This window comes from Bemisia tabaci, chromosome 8 (assembly GCF_918797505.1).
Source record: "Bemisia tabaci chromosome 8, PGI_BMITA_v3".
Lineage (NCBI taxonomy): Eukaryota > Metazoa > Arthropoda > Insecta > Hemiptera > Aleyrodidae > Bemisia > Bemisia tabaci.
Window position 1 is genome coordinate 45,211,856 of NC_092800.1, and position 20,498 is coordinate 45,232,353.

Here is a 20,498-nt window from a genome sequence, read left to right on the forward strand (position 1 = left end):
ACGTGGACACAACTTTTTGTTTCCACGTTTTACTCGAAAACATGATCATTATGGTTTCAACAACAATACGTCAACAACAATGATTAGCCCCTAGAATTAAGACGAAGAGCTCGGATCCGGTAGAATTTTGGATGCTCCTAAAAGGCTGCTCGGCCGTATTTGGCTTCGATTTGACTCCAAGGTCCCGGGTAGTTGCTCCGGATGTAGTTGACCACTTTTCGAGCATTGTCCAGTTGGCGTGCGGAACAGCTCTTGCACTGACGGCCCAGCACTTCGGGAATGGCCTCTGCAACATACAGACAGATACCAAATTAGAGCTCTCCAACATTTGGGCAGGATATGATTGTTTTTAGGGGGTGCGCAATCCCTCACGCGAGGAAAAAACGCCGGTTTTGCACTGAACAAAAAAATTGTGGTAGAATTTAACATTCCTTCACGCTGTTTTTCACACAGCGTGAAGGAATGGTAAATTCTACCAATCTTCAAGTCGATCCTGCCAGAGGAATGGATACCTATACCAGTATATAATAACGTTTACCTTTCTCCTGGCACAATCGACTCTATATTGACGCTGTGTGAAATACAGCGTGAAGGAATGGTAAATTCCACCAATCTTTTTTTTTCAGTGTGCGCGTTACTCCACGGGAAGTCCGTTTCCAGCTAAAAAAGCAGATTCCGAACAAATGTGCATTATAAGTTTTGGACAACTAAATAGAATGAGGACTGTGCTCAAATTCGTTTCCAAGACAGTTGTTCTTCTCATTGGGAGGCCCTAGAGTGATTCAGAGAAAAAAATTTTAGGCCTCAGGTTTTGATTCTCAGTAGAAATGTTGGAAGGTAGGTGACAAGAAGGAAGTTGAGAAAAATGTCGGGTCGATCCGCTAATTTCAGGAATACGCTTAACTATTTTTCTACAAAAAGCTATGTTTCGACGGTCGTTTTATCGTGTGTAAGGGAGATGTGCGTCCTACAAAAATAATCCGATTGGGCCCAAATTTTGCACAGCTCTACTTTGATATTATTAAATTTGATTCAGATTCTTTGATTCTATTTAGATTTTTTATTGGAGCCAATATTTCAAACACTTTTTTGGTAAGAGAATAAAAAAGAAAAGAGAAAAACTCCATACAGAAAAAGTGCACGCTAGGCAAATAGCTAGAGCTTGAGTTCGCACAAATTGCTTTCCTCTCCTGATACAAGGCACCTTTGATCGTGATAAAAAAAGATAGTACACAGGAGAATTCTACCATCGTAGAGTATACCTTAACATAGATTTATAAAGACCTGATTTAACTCAAGTAGAGTCTACTTTTTTTGTGAGCAAAAAGTGCGTGAATCAACGAAGACAAAAGCTGCTATTTTCTAAATTACGAGTTGAATTTGCGAAATTTTCAATGCGTTCATCGTATCTTGCGAAAAATTTCGATACAGAAACATACTTGGAGATATTTGATTTAGTGCGCCGTCTCCTGGTCAATTTTAATAATCCCACAGTGAAAACGACGAAACTGGAAGCTCAGTGACGTAAGAAACTAGCGACGATTTGGAGTGTTTGCTCATTCCAAAACGTTTGGACATTTTTCGCAATCACGACCGCGACAGTCATCGAGATGCGACACGACGTGATGATTATTCACTGCTAATAACATTCGTCAACTTATACCCAAGTGACTACAATGCTTTTGGCTCTTCTATCTGTTCCGTGACCTTTCGACCAGATCTCGCTTAGAAATATGTGTTTTTCGTGTCATTTCAAACGGGGAAAACGGCGATCTGACATGAAGATGGTGCCCTGTGCTGTAAGGTTGAGTGCGGATACTTTGCCGCTGTCATAAATGTGTCAAGGTGCTTTGTTCAGAGACTTCATGCGAAGTCGCATCTCTTTGTTTTTCACCAATCTCGGCCTTTGAAGTCGTCGTAACTTATTGAGATGCCCAGTGCCAAAAATCAATTGATGGGCTCAGCCGACACACTTTTATTGAGCTGCATAGTTATATGGTTCTTAAGTACTGTAGAACGATTTAATAGTTGATCGATCGATTATAATATCTGCATTACAAGGGCAAAATCATGTTTAAGTACTTCTCCTTCATATTTGCCATAGCAAGGCTTATTGCTTCCGTAGCAGAGTGGGGTGGCCGGAGGGTATGGATTCGATCGACATGAATCGATCGAAAAATTAAAACGTAAATCGATCGACACGATGCATCGACATATTATAAAAAAACGGTGTCGATTCGATCAACACGATCGATTCGAACAATGAAAACGTGAATCAATCGACACGGTTTTTTTGAATAAATTTCACGATCGAATCATGTTGAATTCGAATCGACAACGGCTTTTTAATAATTTTCGATCGAATCGGTGTCGATTGATTCAAGTTTCATTTTTCGATCGATTCATGTCGATCGAATCCATACCCTCCGGGTGGCGGCGCGGCGGTTGCTTTGAAAGATGTGGAAGGTGACGCTCAACGCAGCGTTAACGAGAGAAGGTTTTTCATAGTGTCAAAAAAATGACAATATGACGTTATGAAATTTATGAGCAGTTTTCAACCAGCCATCCATTCCATACCTTGGATACTTTAAAGCAGCATAAGAAAAACAACCAAAATGCAACCCGCGTAACATGAAAATGAGTCAACTTTCAAGGCTCATCAATAAGAGCTACGTTTTCACGTTTACTCGTTCGATATTGCAACGTTGCGGAATCTCCGTTTGGATTTTTTTTTTAAATTGGAAAATCTACCGGGTTACATTTCTAACTAAAGATTTCACTGATTTTTCTTTTGGCAACGCGCAAAATCAGAAAAACTTGACAATTTAAATATAAATAACCGAAAATGTGATGTCTGTTACGCTGACTTATTACCGCGTAACAGATAGCACATTTTCGGACTTTATATAATATTAATTGAGAAGTAGAGCAATAAATCATTAAAAAGCGTTATAATACATAACCCTCTGAAGATTGATGCGGAAAAATTCGAGTGATTATCATTTCTACTAAAAATCTGACCGAAACATGTGTTGTCTGTTACGGCAACAAAACCATTCCAGTTATCGTGAAACCACCCCTATGGTAACGACTGCACTTTTTTCATGGCACCTCCGGAAAAATCAGATATCAAAACTTACGTTTGAGCTGTCGGCCGATGTTGTCACAACTGCCTTTATCCAGGACGCAGTTGATCTGCCGGTTGACGTAATCCCGGTTGGTCAGCAAACGCGAGACGTCTCCCTCCCCGACCCTTTGACCCGAGGTGCCCCAAACACAGACCACCAACACCAGCAAAACGCAAGCGCACCTCATGATGATTCCTCTAAAAAAATCGAACGTACAGACCCAGTTACCCGGTCGGAAACACAATCAACGCTTTCAGGCATCGGGCAAAACTTATATGCACTAAGTCGGATTCGCGAGAAAACTGCATCTTGAGGACACCGAAAAAAGACCTAACTCCATTTTGACATGGAACCGGCGAACACACGGCTTTATGCGGACGATAGAGCTCATCTTAGACACGGCTTACGTCGCAAAGCGATAATTAATCGAGGCAAAACTAATTAATTGCATTTCCTCGAAAGCCTATGATACGGTGTTGTTTCACGCAGAGCAGGGTTCAAGCGAGAGTGCAGTTGGGTCGTTATACAAGATGGCTGTCCAATTTTAGTGCATGCCCGGAAGTGATGAGCAGGGTCGTTCAACGAGGCCCGCTCGAAATACTCCAGAATCGTTTGGAAACATACGGACCTCGGTCATTAGGTCGGTGTTTTGATGCGCCTAATGATCTGTCGGTTTATTTTGTCAACCTGGACGCTTTTTGAGCTTGGATCGACGGTTAGAGGAAATATCTAATCGGTGGGTATTTCTAGTTTACTGGCCGTCTCCAAATGGACGTGACCCATTTAGATTTTAAAACTATTTTTAAAATATCATCAAGTTTTTTCAAACATAAAAAACAATAGAGAATTTGCAGGTGTCTGAAATTTGATGAATTTCGTGTCTCATAAATGGAAACTACTGGATGAACTGATCACGAGGATATCCTTGGATCATGAATTGAACAATTATTGGAGAAGATATGATAACGTGATCTAATCTGCTAAAATACATGTGTCTAAATGGGAAATGCAGGAGAACGTCACTAGGCGGGCATTTCTCACTTCGATAAAAAGCGAATCTACGTGGGTTTGGGAATATTTTCCCCAAAAATTTTCAGACACATTTTTGTATTGCGCAATTCAACTATATAATCTCTAAATTTCAAGGAAAAGTAATGCATGAATATTGTAAAAAATACAGTTTTATGAAGGCGAACTCTGCAACGCTGCAAACAGGCGTGGTCTCCCAATTCAGCCCTGGCTAGTATAGTAAAAATGTCGCCGAATTAAAAAAACGTCAACGGTGAACCTGTGTTCCTCTATGCGCATCAAAATTTACGTTTGAGAGAGTGTGCGTCACTGTTTCCAGCCAAACTCTGCATACACGGATATGGCACAAATATCAATATATTATCGGGGTTGTCACTTTTTGAAAGGACTTTTAGCTTTTACCTCAGCAACTGCAACTCTGCTGATATATTCACGCCTTATCTATGCAAGGAAAGTTTGCCGGGGCACAGAGGTGGGCCTTTTTATTATTTAGAATATCCTGCTAGATTACGGATTCAAATTCGAGAGTTTGTTCTAGGGAAACATCATCACATTTTTTGCGAAATTTCACCAAAGTGTAAATATTTCAATCGTGTAGCATGTCCCCGTAGCCTGTAAGAGTTTCGTTGAGTGTGTGCTCCCTCGACACCTAAACAGAATAATTTTTCCTGATAAATTCACCGGCGTGAAACGCCTTCAATTGTGTGGTTGGCAAAACTTCCTACAGGACGACTGAAATAATAATAGAAGTTAGTCCTCGGCAATGAAGGGGTCATTTAAAAGTGATGTTACATGTTGTGAGCAAGAACAGAGACGACATCATGGAAATTGAATCGTTGAGTTCCAGACGGCCTGACTCTGAAAAGCTAGAATTTACCGGAAACTGTAAAATTTAAGCAGCAACGAAAATAGTCAAACGGGGAAACAGCCACTTGTGAGGAGAAAGGGCACCTTCTGGAGAACTTCACGATCAGTTACTGCTTAGAATGAACAACTCTATTAGGAGACAACAAATGAACAATTTTAAATTTGGGAGTTCGGATGTTTTTGAACTTGACGATTTCAGACAGTTAAGGCATGAACTGAAAATAAATAAAATCTGTTGAACGATATTTTGACACCATTGAAAATTTTTTAAATTTCGATCAAAGAAATTTGAAATCGCCCTAAAATAATAGTAAGAGAGCCAATGCCACCCACCAGTCGGAACTAGAGGACGCTCCGTTGTCGTAATGCTGAATTGGAGATCAATGCTTGTTGTATCAAGCGCTTTTGAAGGCGCTTTTCAGCAGTACCTAGTGCATATCTGACGGCATTCTCAAATAGAATAGCCGTGGGTTCCCTCCCCTGTGCCCCTGGTCACCCTCCAATAATACTTGCGGCTCCTATCTAAGTATTTATTTTATTTTATTGTCTTATTTTTTTATTTTTTTTTTAGTTTTTAGTTTTTGAAAATGTGAAAAAAAAGATCTCGTCCGCAGGTGTAAAACATTCAATAGAGAGATTTTTGTCGTGTTGGTTCAAAAAATCAGATTTGGATAATTATTGAACGGAAAATTCTCTCTTGTGTCTTGAATAGTCAATTGCAAAAAGTGTGTTCATTTTCGTAACAGAAGAAGGCGTAACCTACGTTTTTAATCCGGCATTTTCGTGATCTGAACATGGTGATTTAGATTTTTTGATAGATTATCCTCTTAACATAATTAACCTGCAAAATTCAAACCATATATGGTCTGAAGCTTTGGGTCGTTTTTTTATTCCAAAATATTCGTATCAACTCCATCTGTTCCTCTACCTCTATCTGTCAACTCTCGCCGAAGCATCTAGCCCCTCCAAAAATCGACCCCTTTCAACATATTTAAATGGAGAAAAAGCAACATTTTGCTTCATCCGCCAATGCTTTCGCGAAGCGTCACGCATAATTATACCACCTTTATCCCCCTCATCACGCGCCTGTCACGTGACCTCAGACTAACGGTAAGCGTGACGTAATTTATGCACAGCTATATACTTAGCTCGTTACAAAATGTTGAACAGCCCTACGGAGGGACACCGAATAAGCACTGAATGCTGTCAAATTTCCTCCAATAAAATGTTTACTGAAAAAAAAAAATAGTTTTGAGTAATTGTCCTCGACATTTTTAGGAATACTGGATAAAGCAGCGAGAAAAGTGTTGTAAAAAACTCAAGGAGAAATATTTCAATGATAGCCTTCAAATTCATTTTTTTTCAGAGTAAAATCGACCATACTAAAATGTTCTTGCAACTTTATTTTAGCACGGCTTTACCTTCGAAGAGAGAGGTCGGTACTGTCTTGGAAACGCAGACAAAGTACCGGGAGTTGAAGAGGTCTGAAATTATTTTCTAAGTTTTTTTCGCTCTACAAAATACAGGGAAGTAGGATCGAACATTTCACATGATTTGTTTTTTTTGCAAGGTGGAGGCCAGGCCTCCGAGGCCTACTGTGTAAATCATACTATGGTGATCAAGGGTAGATTAGTAGGCTCAGAGAGATATGGGACGGATCGAAATCTATAGGTGCTAGAGAACGGAAAGGGTGGACAGGAATATGAAAGATGTCATTTTTTAGTCATAAACGAGATAAAAATCTGTGCCCCCCGATAACAGTGCTTATTTTTCTACTCACCGCTTTCGTCAGAGGTGAATCGAATCTTATTTCAAATTTCGAAGTATTGGGAGTTGTTTTAACCCAGTACCATGAAAAAATAATTTCCGCTTATGGCAATGAAAATATTTCGTGTATGAACATTTTATACCATACTTCTCCGTGAGAGGCCAGATTTACGATGCAAAATTTTTGTTCTCCCCCTTAAAAGTACCGAGAATGGGATGGGTACAAAGAGCAGATAAATGTCTTGAAAATGCGGAAAAATACTATCAAAAAGTTTTGGAGTTTGACTGAATTTTTAAATTAATTTTTACTTCGTTTTCTCCTTTTTTTCGATTAACTATATATGTCTCTCTTCACATACTTCTATTATCTTTATCTGTTTCTTTCTGCTCCGCTAATTATTTCCTGTTTTTATCACTTGTTGTTTTTCCTAGTACATCTTTTCCCCCTTCTTTTTAAAACCACGCATACTATTTTTTTCTTCCTTTCCACTTTATTTTTTAAAACTTTTTTCAAAAATCAAAACAACGTTCCGACGAGTCTTTTTTTCACCGGCCGCCATAATCACCAACCCGTGGTTCAACACCGCACCGCATCGTGACAGTCCACACACACACAAAGAGAAAAAAATTAAAATCATAGGTACGAGTCTCATGCATAAATCTGGAGCGGGAGGGGGGGGGGGTGGCGCGGTGGGCAATGCACGGGGCTGCGCAGCGTACGGCACGGCCGCGCACGGGCTGGCAGAGGCGGGAGGGGGGGTGGCGTGTAGTAATTATGATTTGCATACAACCTCAAGTGAAAAGTAAAACAAGTAGTTTCCGTGATTGAAAGAGGAGCCCGGGCCCTCGGACAGGGGTAGGAGGAGGGAAGGGGGTTGACGCATGCGTCCGCCGTGGCGAGTAACGATCGGTGGTGGGCGGCGGGAGGGGCGGCGAGCGTTTTGCGGGTCATTGGGTTACGGCGCTCTCAGTTCGGCGGGTTGCGCGACGGCGAGAGGATGTGCTGTGCCGGTTGCGGCGTGTCGCGGCGTGCGCGACCCATCGCGAGTGACCGCTAAAAGTGCGCCTTCATTTCCTTGCGAATGCTGCCTTGCGCCATTATCTGTTAGCGTGCGCAACTTTGCGCCTTCATTCATCTCTATATGCAACGCGAGTTACCTCGCACCTTCATTCGTTTGCATATGCAACGGGGGTAACCTTACTCAGCCCCGGCGCCTTCATTCACCTGTGTATGCAACGTGTGTAACATTACTCCTTCACCTGTCTTCAAATGCAACGCGAGTAATCTCGCGCCTTCATCCGTTCGCTTATGCAACCCGGATAGTCTCGCTCGACCCTAGCGCCTTCATTCACCTGTGTATGCAACGCGTGTAACTTTGCGCCTTCAATAGGCTGCGTATGCAACGTGGATATCGGCTTCATTGATAACACGTGTAACGGTGAACCTTGAACATGCAACGTGATTAACCTCGCGCCTTCGCCCGACTGCGTGTGCAACGTGTTTAACTTTGCGCCTTCACTTGTCAGCATATACCTTGCGGGTAAGCTCGCGCCTTCATCCGACTGCGTATGCAGTGTGTGTATCCTTCCGCCTTCATTCGGCTGCGTATGCAACGCGGGTAACCTTGCTCGGTCCCGGCCCGATGAGGGTTCCGGCTCTGTTGACCCTCGTCGCCTGTGCCTTGTGCTCCGTGTCGGCCAGTGAGTTCCCCGACCGGGAGTGCTGTGACCCGGTGTTCCCGCTGGCTGCCCTCTCGGCCTCCGTCACCCCGGATACTGCCGCCGCAGCAACTCCAGGTACCACTCTCATCCATCCTAAAAAATCACCGCTTCAGCAACATCGAAGGAGATAAAGGGGTGTTCATAAATTACGAAATGCTCTTGCAAGGGTATGAAAATACGCCACGCTGCATTACAATCGCGGAGGGATAGGGGGGGGGGGGGGGGGGGTAGTAGCTCTCTCTATTCTGCCGTGCTAAAGAAGAATGCCTTATGAATATTCGAGAGTTGCACAATTTCTTTCGATAAAATCTTAATTTTTGAGGAAAGCTATTCATATTTTCCGTCACAATTATTAAAAACTTTAGGTGAGACTGCGAACAAAATTATCTGAAAAGTTGGAAGAGAAATATTCACACATTTTCCCGAAAATTCGTATTATCTAAAAGGAAATTTGGCAACGACTGAGAGCTCATACGGCGTTTTTCCTTAGCAAGGCAGTATTGGCAAAATTACACCCAAATTTCAAAATGTGCGGTCCTCATTTCTTCGACGTTCTTTGCCACACTGTCATTAAAAATACTACAATAATGTTTGGGATCTTAAGAGTTAGGGGGGGGGGGGGGGGTCCGTCAAACGTTACGTAATTTTCAAGGAAAGGGATTCAAGGTTCCATAGCGAAGCGTTTCAATGGGGGAGGGGGAGGGTCAAAAATGCCGAAAAAAAGCGTTACGTACTTTATGAACGCTGCCTTATCAGCGAGAAAATATCTCATGTTACGAGGAAAGTATTACGTCCAAAAATAGCGTTTTGGGGAAATGAACTTAGTGGCAGTTCAAAAAATACCCTATAGGGGTGCAGAAGGTGAAGGGGTACAAGTCCACGTTACAGACGTACTAAAGTGAAAGATGGGGACAGCAGGGGACACCATGCTGACCGTGCACCGCTTGGACACTTAAGTGTCCAAGCGGTGTCGTCAAGAGCAGTGAGTACCAAGTCTTCGTACTCACTGCTCTTGACGACAACAGGAGGCATGGTGATTTCAACCTTGTTCCTTGCTTTATGATACTACTTTCTCCCGGAAAACTGACCTCAGTCCAGAGTATAAGAAACTTAATTTGAATGCCGCACAGTCGCGTCCTGTGGTGGCCCTTACTTTCAACGGCAAGAAAGAGCTTAGCGCTGATTGCCTGTTTTTTAGCCAATAATTTGATATGTTATTTCTGAAGATTAAGAATATCAGGATTTTCTCCTTTTGTAGGATATTTAATCAAATGAGTTGTAATTATCCAGTTATTTCCAGTATTTTAATTCTAAACCTCCGTGAATAATGAAATCATAACGTTATCTGTCTCATCTTTAAATTTTCACATAAAAAGCAGTTAATTCAACGGAAGAATTTGAAAATCAACTTCTGAACGAAATCTAAACACGTGCAATTAACATTTCACAAATGAAACAAAAAGTACACTACTAACGCCATTGGAGGGGCTTGGAGGACAAAGCGCATATGTGCATTTTTTGAAAAAAATCAAGGTATTCATGAACTCACCTGAAACCAGCTCGAAAGTATACCCTGTGAAAAATACTCGAATAAAAGGTGAAATGAAGTGGTGGAGGTAACTCTTGGTTTTTTAGCCGTGTGAATCGTTGTTCCCGGAAGATTCTGAAGATAATCAATTGCATTTTTTCTTAGCTCAAGTCTGCGTAGTAGTGCATTCTTCCATTAAACGGATAGGTTTTTCCAAAAAAAAAGGCACAAAGTAGATAAGACCAATTTGCTCAACGCTACTCATTTCGTCCCCGAGACCCCCAGCCCCCCAGCCCCCCGGGGTGGGAGGGAGGGAGCTGTTGCGAACGCAAAAGTCGGAAGAGGGAGAGCCCGGGTCCCGACGGGAATTAACTCTGGCGAATTAAGTTGGGTGTTCGGCGGCGCACAGTGGATCGAGTCAAAGGGGAAGGTCGGACAAAGTTTGGAAACTTTAAACGCTCGTAACTTCCGTTTTTATAAGATTTCGAGGTCTTAAAAATGGTGTCATTGGTTTCCTCGTAAAATTTACCATAAGAATTACTCCTCAAAATTTAAAATTTCATGAAATAAACATCTAAATTGGCAGTTTTAGTAAACAAAATTGATGTCCAACCTCTCACATTGATTCGGTTTATTGTGCGGCGGCGGGTGAGCGGAAAATAACTCTCTCAGCATGACAGCTCGGCGCGGGCACGACAGCCGACAGATGCAGCCGCCGCACAGTAAATAAACTCACGTCGGCCATGATTTACAAACTGTTAAAGCTTATATCTTTATTCATACGGAATGGAAAAGTTTAAAATGGCTTCAAAGGTTTCATTGGACATTTTTTCCCGAGATTCAGCCCTAAAAATTTGTAATTCGACGAAATGAAACATAAAAATCGCAATTTAAGACACTGATTTTGAGCTGGTCCGCTGGTCTATGACACGATCCACTGTGCGACGCCGCCGCGGTGAGGAAACCGACGCCTGTCAAAAAAACCTCAAGAATCTTCCCGTATGGCCTCTGAGTGTTAGATCTCTTTGACGGAAACATACCTGTGAATTTAATTTTTTACAAAAAAAAACTTGGAAATTTCTTGAAGAAAGCTCTGAAAAAACTTTTGAAATGATGGAATATATGTTTTCGAAAAACCCTTTTAAGAAAATTTTTGAAGTAAAATGTGCAGGTGGAAAAATTTAAGTCTTATTCATTGCAGAATGCGAGAAATAATTATTGGCTTTAGTTCTCTTTAGCATTAAATTACATCAAAGGAACGACCGATTTTCGAGAGGTTATGGGAGGGTCGGGAGTGCCTGATGTCAAAATTAAAAAAGAAAAAATTGGGACTCCATTTATTCCAGAATTCTAACAATGATTTACAATACAATTTTTTAGATTACTATATGAGCCAATTACATAATGGAGTTCACTCGAAATTTAGAGGTGCTGTTCTTTCTATGAGATTGAGGTAATAAATCGATGAAGGGAAAACCTTGAATACGGTCTAGGGATAGAATATTACTGAATGTCTATCTGATGACTTGTAATTGCACACGTCTGCTTACATGCATTGAAATGCGTCTGAATCTGAACTGCAAACATGAGGCATCTCAAAACGCCTTCATTGGAATTGCGTATGCAACACGCACAACCATTGAGTTCGTAAAGTTGCACGAAAGCGCCTTTCGCGAAGTCGCATCCTTACGATCGCGATGAAGAGTCCATTATTGTTGAGACGGAGACAACCAGACATAAGTATTTTGATTTCTGATTTCTTTTTCTTTTTCTTTTTTTGTGGAGGAGCGTAGTGACAACCGAATTTTCTGATTTCATTCTTTTTCAAAATGCAATTAATTCAATCAGGAGAAATACATCGATTCCGTCAAATATCGAAACACTCCGCTCCTACAGCAAACGAGGTACAGCAAGAGTTCCAGGGCTCACTCATCAGACTGCAAAGCCCTGGTTTTTCAAATCGAGGACACCTAATAGATATGAGAGAGCAGTAGTTCCATAAAACTTCGTTCCTCTTACAAAGAAACGTAACTACATTTCAATGTTGCCAAATTTTCCTCCACACATTACACTTTTACAAGGAAAATCCTGGGAGTTTCTTACTGATAATTTCAATGAATTTCTTCTAATTTCATGCAAGAATCAAGAAAATTCCGGACAAAAATTTCTCAGGTATATTATTGTAAAAAATCGAATTGTTCGAGTCAATTTTGCAACCTTGGAATGGAGTTACGTTCCTTCGTACGGGAGACGACGAAAAGACAGCACTAAATGCTAATCACTCCGCAAAACGGCAGTATATGTCTTTGGAAAATTAGCTCAATTTCTGTCGACTTCGAATCATGTTATTCCACTTTATAAATACGCAATGAAGCCGAAGGTATCATGTACTCCCGTTCTGCGTGGCGTGAAATAAAGAGAATATCCTATGCTCCTAATGTGAAGTTAAAGCTTAAACTCTAAGCGGTAACGGTGCGAAATCAGGGAGAAAACGGGCAGAGGAGAGTAAAGGAGTGAAGAAGAAGGGACTCCTAATACCGCGAGTGATAAATTTCATTTTTATCGGCGCCGCTTGAACAGTCTAATTGCTCCGATGAATGCAGGCACCATTCGCAGATTGCAACTCCATCGTTGCCAGTTTTTCAACCATTTTTACTCGTCGTCATCGGATGTATTTTCGGCGTTCGACGCAAACTGTCAACCGTGTTAGACCTCGTGAAACCCGCGGCTTTTGTGATTGTTCTCAGGAAAATTTATTCCTTTCAGTGATAAAATGGCTGTGATTCAGTTCACTTGTTCGAACTACTTTCTTCGACCGAAAAGAGCTAGCGCTCGTTTTGAAGACCTTTCTTCCCAAAAATGTGGAGCCCTTATTGAATTTCGATTTTTTTAAAGCGTCTCCAATGATGTTTTCAGAGGCCTTAGCGTAAGATTGGTCCCATCTCAAGTGACGGCATTGAAACTCTTTCCTTGATTTATACATCTGAGCCTTCGCGGCGAAAGACCTTAGCGTCACATTAAGACACGAAAATTTTCGCAATGAATAAAGTACCAGACCTGAGAAGTTAAGACCAAGGCTAATTGTAAGACTGATTGCGGTTTCCACTTTAAATCCTGTTGTTGAGGTGATCCGACGGACGCCATTTTTTGTGTCAGAGCGACGTGCAATATATCGCATCAATTCGCTCCATAATTTCAGCTCCTTGTCATTTTTTCGAATTTAAGATCGCACTTCTGTTGTCATGAGACTAAAAAATTCATATACTAAATGTGACGAAGAAATTCAACGTAATAAAGGCAGTGTTTTTGTAGAGGAAAAATATCGCATTCAATACTGATATCGAAACTGCACTCGAACGATCTTTTTCATCTGAAAAAACCCTGCCTTTAATATATTGAATTTCTTCGTCAAATTTGGTACATGAATTCTCTGGTCTCATAACAACAGAAGTGCGATCTCAAAATTCGAAAAAAATGACAAGTAGCTGAAATTATGGAACGCATTGATGCTATATATCGCACGTCACTCTGACACAAAAAAATGGCATCTGTCAAATCACATTAACCCCTTTTACCGCTCCAGAAGGGCGGGGAGGGGGAGGGGGGGAGGGGGGGGAGGTCCAGATCATGAAACTCGGATTTCTTGGGATCAATGCCTTATTCATTCCCGCGGTCTCTGACTTCTTACGATTTAAAACAGCCGAGAAAAAAGCCCGATACGGGTCGATTTTTAGTGTGCGCACCGTTAGGGGACTCCCCGCTCATTTGAAAAGTGGCGCGTCAATTTGAATATTTTCCCGCGCGCGCCACTGGAATTGGCGGGAACCAATGGGAGTGGATGTTACGACTTGTTTACGTTTGTGTTCATTTTGATAACAAGTAGTTTGTAAACAAACGTGGTTCTTCATCTTTTATCTTCTCGCGAGTGTCGTGAACAAGTTCTGTGACTCTTTAAAGTTGCTCGAGGCGTTGTTTAAGAACGAAGTAGTTCTTATTAGCCTACCTAAATAACATCCCTCCGAAGAATGTTAATTCGGCGTTCCCTCGTTCAATCTTGAAGGTGAGCTCTCCAAGTACCTATACCTAACTGAAAGCTTCCACTATGAATATATCTTCAGCAGTTTCACTAGCTCTATAGTGTTTGAAATTATTGAGGGTCTCAAATTCCAGGAAGCTTTAAACGTTCCAATGTTCCATGTTGGTTCGTTTATCAATTTATTGCTTATCCATCACCAGGGATTCACTTGTCATGTTGTGGTCTACCTCACTCCAAATGTCCTTTAATATCAGTGTCTCACCAGTTTATATACACTCCAAGACACCTTAAAGATGGTTCTCACAACTGAGAGATAAAATATTACTTGCCTAGAGATAAGATTTTGAGAGATCCTGTCAAATTCAGAGTGTAATCTACTGACAATGAGTAGCGTCTATTAGGCGCTGGTCAAAGTTTGATTTTCCCATGACGATCATGCCTTATAAATGGTTGATTTGATGCCTCACGTGTTGCATACATATCCCTCAAGGATTGATAATAGGATGAATACATTTTCCTATAAGCTTTAGAGCCTAGGCACTCATTGTTAAAGAAGGAAAATAGTAGAGTTGCTCTGACTACAGACATGGGAAAAGGACTAACTGGATTAAGGTTGTCGAGAACATTCACATTAAGTGTCAAAGACTGATAAGTCTTGAACCCTCTTTCTGTCTAATTTATCCTCCCCCTCCCTCTGCTCACTGTGCTGCAGCATAACGTTAATTTTTACTGGTAAAATCCACTAGATTATATTGATGGTGAAACTGCAGACATGCGTAGCTTGGCTTGCGGCATTTCAGACTTCCTGTCGAACCCTTTATTATCTACATGGATAATCATTGAAAGTCACCTTTTGAAAATCTCAGTGATTTTTCTTCTCTTCATGAAGAATGTTCTGTGAGTACTTCAAGCCATCAGTTGGTTTGGTCTCCGTACCTAGTGGAAATTTTGAGACACAGCAACCAAGAAACACATTTTTGCAGTTTCATCGTCAATATGTACAAATTAAATATCAGCAGAAGAATATATTAATTCATAAGAAATTGCCTTCCGAGATTAAATCTTGGGAGCTCTAAAATTGAAGTTTTCAACTAACAGAATATTTATGAGAGGGAAGAAAATTTGTCCAGGTAAATCGACTTATTAAGACTATATCTATTTTGATGGACTCCTTAGGATTATTAGGTCTACATTTCGGAATGAGGAACCACTCTCTCTAACTCATTTGAGAAACCACACTCGTGATTTTAGATTTTTCACTACAATTTTCTACAAAAATACAAAATAAGAAAATCTTACTCGACCATTGTCGAATGAAAGTGACCCTATCATACTCCATTGCATGAAATCATAAGAGTAACGCATAACGCTTGAAGCATTAAGCGCCTTAGGAGATGGACCGCAAGGTGTTCAAGGGGCACATCCCTTAGTTTATATTATTTATTAGGCAGAGCAGAAATGTAACATGAGCACTAAATACCCAATTTGTCGGCCTCCAATGGTGTAGTGGCTGTAGCGCTAGCTCTGTGATCGGGAGGTCTCGGGTTCGATTCCTGGCCAGGCGACCCGAGTATGATGGTCTCAAACAATGGTTGTCTGGGACTGGTTGCTCAGTACTGACGGAGGGATATGGGACTATAGCGCAGGATTAGCCCTTGTGGGCTATTTGAGGTGGTTAAAAAAAAAAAAAAATGTAGGGCGCGGGGGCCTCCCTTGGAAAATTTTAAAAAATTGACTGCATTTGCGATGAATTTTGAGGCTACCTTGACACAAATTTTTATAGAAAATGTTATGGATTTTGAGATTTTATTAAATACCCAATTCTATTTTTTTTTCTCATTTTGTATGCGTGGCAAGGAAATTAGGTTTATATTTGAAGTTCAAATTTCCAGAGGAAAAGGGGGGAGGCAAATGATACTATTTCAAATCCTGAAGGGAGCCAGGCCCCGTTTAAATCCCGTCTAAATATGAAGTAAGGTAAATCCCCTCTAAATATGAAGTAAGGCAGTCTACTTCAACTCGATTTGATTATATTCGATTAAGCATTGATAGATTCTATTATTGGAAATCATACACATTAATACAGAGAAAAGACGGTGTTGCCAGTTACGGAGAATCGTAATTGCACTGAAGTCTATTGTCTTGAGGATGATCACATTTAAGAAAAAAATTAAACATTATGTTTACCTACTTACTGGAGATGGAAGGAATGCTGTATAATGTAGGGACTGTGCGTTGCTTAGACATTACTAGGGAGCTACGCAGCCTGGCCGCTGGCCCAACTCCCAGAGGGCGCCGCGCCCTCTAAGACCCACCTTGCAGGCGAACGTTAGCTAAATTAAAACCGGCTCATCTAGGAACCATTTCCTATCGGTAGCCGCAAAAATCCTGAAAATGGACCAGGTAGATCTTCAGTATGAGCTGTGACAAAAAACGAAAATTTTCATCCTTTAAATCGGAGAATTCACAACTTTTCCACGTCAACTAAAGAAAAACCCGGAATATATTTCCAAAATTTAAATCAAGTGGGCTCATCTATTAAAATAATAAAATACCTAAAAAATTATAATTGGTTACTCACTTGCGAATAGATCAAAAATTATAACCGGCTTGATTTTAATTTTTAATCTTTTTGCAAGTAGGTAATTATGTGACCAATCTTAATTTGTTAGCTATTTAAGGTGATTCGTCAAGCTCAAGTGACGTGGTGGAACTGACATGCAATTTATCGCATCAATCAGGTCAAAAATATCGTCATATTTTGAATTTGTAGCAAAAAAAAGGACGATAGCCCCTGCGCATAAGCCTAAAGAATCATTCTAAATCCAAAACTCGGCAAAATTCGGAGAAATGAAAGCAGAATAGTGTTTTGAAAAAAACCTCGCATTTGATACAGAAATCGAACGCTGAATCGAATGCAGGGTTTTTTTTTCAAACACTATGCTGCTTTCATTTCTCTGAATTTTGCCGATTTTTGGGTTTAGAATGATTCTTTAAGCTCATGCGCTGCGCAGGGGCTATCGTTCTTCACTGGAAAAAAAAAAAAAACACATTGGATCTGAAGTCCAGACTCCTGAAAACATTGACAAGAGAAAGGACTCTTGATTCAGGCAGATTTAAGCTTAAATCAAAAGAAAATCCGCTCAAATTACGAGGCTTGGTTCTTGATTTAAGCTTAAATGTGATTGAATCAAGAGTATTTTTTCTTGTCGATGTTTTTAAGAGTCTGGAATCTAGATCCAATGTGTTTTTTTCCAGTGTTTGATTTACCAAAAATTCAAAATCTGCCGAGATTTTTTTACCTAATTGATGCGATATGTCGCATGCCAGTTCCACCACTTCTTTTGAGCTTTACGAATCTCCTTAATAATTTTAATAATCTTGTGCAGTCCGTTACCCGTTCACTGGAAAAAAAAACACATTGGATCTAGAGTCCAGACTCTTGATAACATTGACAAGAAAAAATGCTCTTGATTCAATCGGATTTCTGATTGAATCAAAACGAAACCTGCTTAAATTAAGCTGCTTGGTTCTTGATTTAAGCTAGATTCTGATTGAATCAAGAGTATTTTTTCTGGTCGATGTTTTTCAGAGTCTGGACTCTATCTCCGATGTGTTTTTTTTTTTCCAGTGTTGTATCAATTACGAATGGCTTTTCGGTTCGTCCTCGTGCATGCGGTCTGGTCTGATTTCCAGCAACTAAGGGCGGAATAAGGAGAGAACTGCGGAGAGGTGGGGGTAACCTAACAGTGGCGCCGCGACGCGACGTTGACAAGAGCTAAAAGGAACCGCAGAGGGGAGGTAAGCCCCCCCCCCCTCCCCCAACCCCCGCACCGGGCACTATAATTTAGCTGATGAGTAAAGTTGGCTTTTGTTGGTCGAAACGTCCAATCTGTGATTCGGCAGCGCCTTACGGTTTTATTCGGGTGAAACAACGTAACTCGAAGGTAACTCAATGCGAAGATACGTTGTATTTGTACGAAAAGACGCCACCGGCAGACAAAGAGAGACTCGCCGGCATAATCTCGGGGGGCCTTTTTGAAGAAACGCGTAAGGACGTTGGTATCCCCAGGGTGCGTACGCCGTTCTTCGGATTTGCTGTTTAATTCTCGGAGTGAATCTCAAGACCTCCGGTCTTTGATCGGAAGCCTTTCTTATCTGCCTGCTCTGCTGCGCTTAGTAAAAACGGCGTATGAACATTCGAGCCTTGCCAAATTGCCCTTGATTAAAAATTAATTTTTGTGGATAAATATGAGTATTTTCCCTTCAAAATCTGGAACGATTTTGATTAAATTGCAAGTAAAATTTCAAAAAAAATTGAAAGCGAACTGTGCACAAGTTTTCCTGGAAATTCGATTTTCGTCGATGTGAATTTGGCAACGTCTGAGGGCTCATACGGTGTTTTTCCTCAGTGTTCGGACGGTGGTTGCGAGTTTCGTGGAGGCCCCGGAGCGGTCAGTCGAACTGCTCAGGTCGGTGTTTACGCAAATCTCTAGAATTTGAGAGCTTTGAAAGCTTCATCGAACGGTTGAGTCCGCGGTTTGACGGACTTTATCGCTTGAGCCCGTTGGAAATCGAATGTTCCGGCTCAGAAACCCACTCCACGGCAAACACGGCCTAATTTAAACTTGAAACTCAGGATTTGTTATGTTGGTTGAGTGAAATATTTTACCGAGGGTTCGTTAGGTAAGGGTGTAAGTCGCGCTTTGTCCATCGGACGGCATTTTGCAATTGGGAACTATAATTTCTGGCTCTTGTCAGAAACAGTAATTGTGCAATAAGTCTCCCCATGGAGATAGGTGCTTTTATGGATGAGTCTGAACTTTAGGTTCTATAATTGCAAAATGCAGTCCCAGGATGTCTACCGGTCCCCAAAAGTCCCCAATGTCCCGATATCCCCGATTGTCCCCAATTTTCATGTTCAGGCCCCCAAAAAATGACAAAAATCGTCTTAAACGCCGGCATTTTCAAATTTTTCCGCCGGCCGGCCGGTATAACCAGGAATAGAAAAACTGAAGTGTTGCTCGGTTTTTCGTTTGTTTTTAACGGTTCAACATGACATGTAAAATTAGTCGTATAAAATACGCCTTTTAACGCTCTAACCAGCTCCCTTTCTCGTACTATTTCGGGAGAAATAGTCCCCGATTTTTTTGAAAAAACACCCCTGAAAGTCCTCAATTTTGGTTTTTTATAACTGATAGACACCCTGAGTCCAATTCATCGTTCTCCAGGCGAAGGAAAGTATCTTCATTCCAAGATAGCAACATCTCTTCACATAGTTTTTTTTTTTTTTTTTTTTTTTTTTTTTTTTTTTTGCACGAACGCAAAAAATAGGCAATAAATCACCACGTAATCTACGCTCCTGATATTTTTACAGAGAACAGTTTTTCGAATTTTCTCATCGAAATTAATTTGGCAGCAGGGTTGATCCTGGTCGATTTGTCGAGGCAGGGAAAGATTTAAGTGTCGTAAAACGTATGAACGAACCCGCGCCTCCGATGATCGAACAAGGGGAGACGGGAAGGGGGGCACCGTGATAGTCACGGGGGGAGGGGGGGGAGGGAGACTTTTCACAAGCGATCGTGCGGTAGGGAATGACGTCATCAGCCACTATAAATGATTGCTCTCGATTCTGCCTCAAGTATCGACGGGCCGACCGGCGCGGCGCGGCGGGGCGGTTGCCATAGAACCGCGGAAAATTCCGTCATCCGCGTTCAACTGTGCGAAATTGGCGAAGAATCTCGCACACTCAACGCTGCCGTGCTAAGTAAAAACGCCGTATGAGCCTTCAGACGCTGCCAAGTTTCCTCCGATAAAAACCGAATTTACTGGGAAAATTCTGCAAATTATTTTCCAAATTTTCAGACAATTTTGTACGAAATTTGAACTAAAGTATCTGAAAATTTCAGGGAAAAATATGCATGAATTTTGTCAGAAATACATGTTTCATCAAGGGAAATTTGGCAACTTTCGAATGCTCATGCGGCGTTCTTCCTTAGTACGGAAGAACGGTAGAATGGAATCGATGACGAGGAGTCGTCCTGTGACGCTGTAGAGTCTTCATCTATGTTAAGAGGATTCGTCCCGAGATCCGATTGTGCTTGAGCCAGAGTGCGATATATCGCATCGATTACGTCCGAAATTTTGACGGAAAATAGTTTTGTAGGCAAAATAATGATGATAGCCCCTGCGTACATGGGCGGAAACAGGGGGGACCCGGCCCCTTCCACAATTCTACTTGGCCCCTCCCAAAAAATGTCAAGGACCCAAGCTACTAATTAGTTTTGAGGTAAAAGGCATAGGGAATGTAATAAATATGAGCTTAATCCTAATGTAATCGATCAAATGTGATCAAATCGATGTCAGAGGATAAAAATTCCTCGCAAGAGAAATTTCTGTCATGTGTAATATTTAATGCCAT

General features: G+C 41.2%; 2 protein-coding genes across 4 annotated transcripts in view; one reads left to right on the plus strand and one right to left on the minus strand.

Annotated features, from left to right (window-relative positions):
- LOC109040632 (ejaculatory bulb-specific protein 3) lies at nt 1-3,411 on the minus strand. The gene is made up of 2 exons (XM_019056609.2): nt 3,141-3,411; nt 1-286 (listed from the first exon to the last, which is right to left on the minus strand). The coding sequence occupies exons 1-2, from the start codon at nt 3,313-3,315 to the stop codon at nt 138-140; spliced, it is 324 nt and encodes a 107-aa protein (XP_018912154.2). The 5' UTR covers nt 3,316-3,411; the 3' UTR covers nt 1-137.
- Nucleotides 3,412-7,763: 4,352 nt separating this feature from the next.
- The window catches only part of Gfrl (Glial cell line-derived neurotrophic family receptor-like), a 387,984-nt gene continuing 375,249 nt past the window's right edge, over nt 7,764-20,498 (plus strand). For 2 of the 3 annotated variants that reach the window (XM_072303694.1, XM_072303696.1), the window contains exon 1: nt 7,764-8,588. In XM_072303694.1, the coding sequence (XP_072159795.1) occupies nt 8,435-8,588 (154 nt within the window). In that variant the 5' untranslated portion in view covers nt 7,764-8,434. Of the gene's footprint in view, nt 8,589-13,917; nt 14,102-20,498 lie in introns of those variants that run through there. The other variant, XM_072303695.1, reaches the window with a different exon arrangement.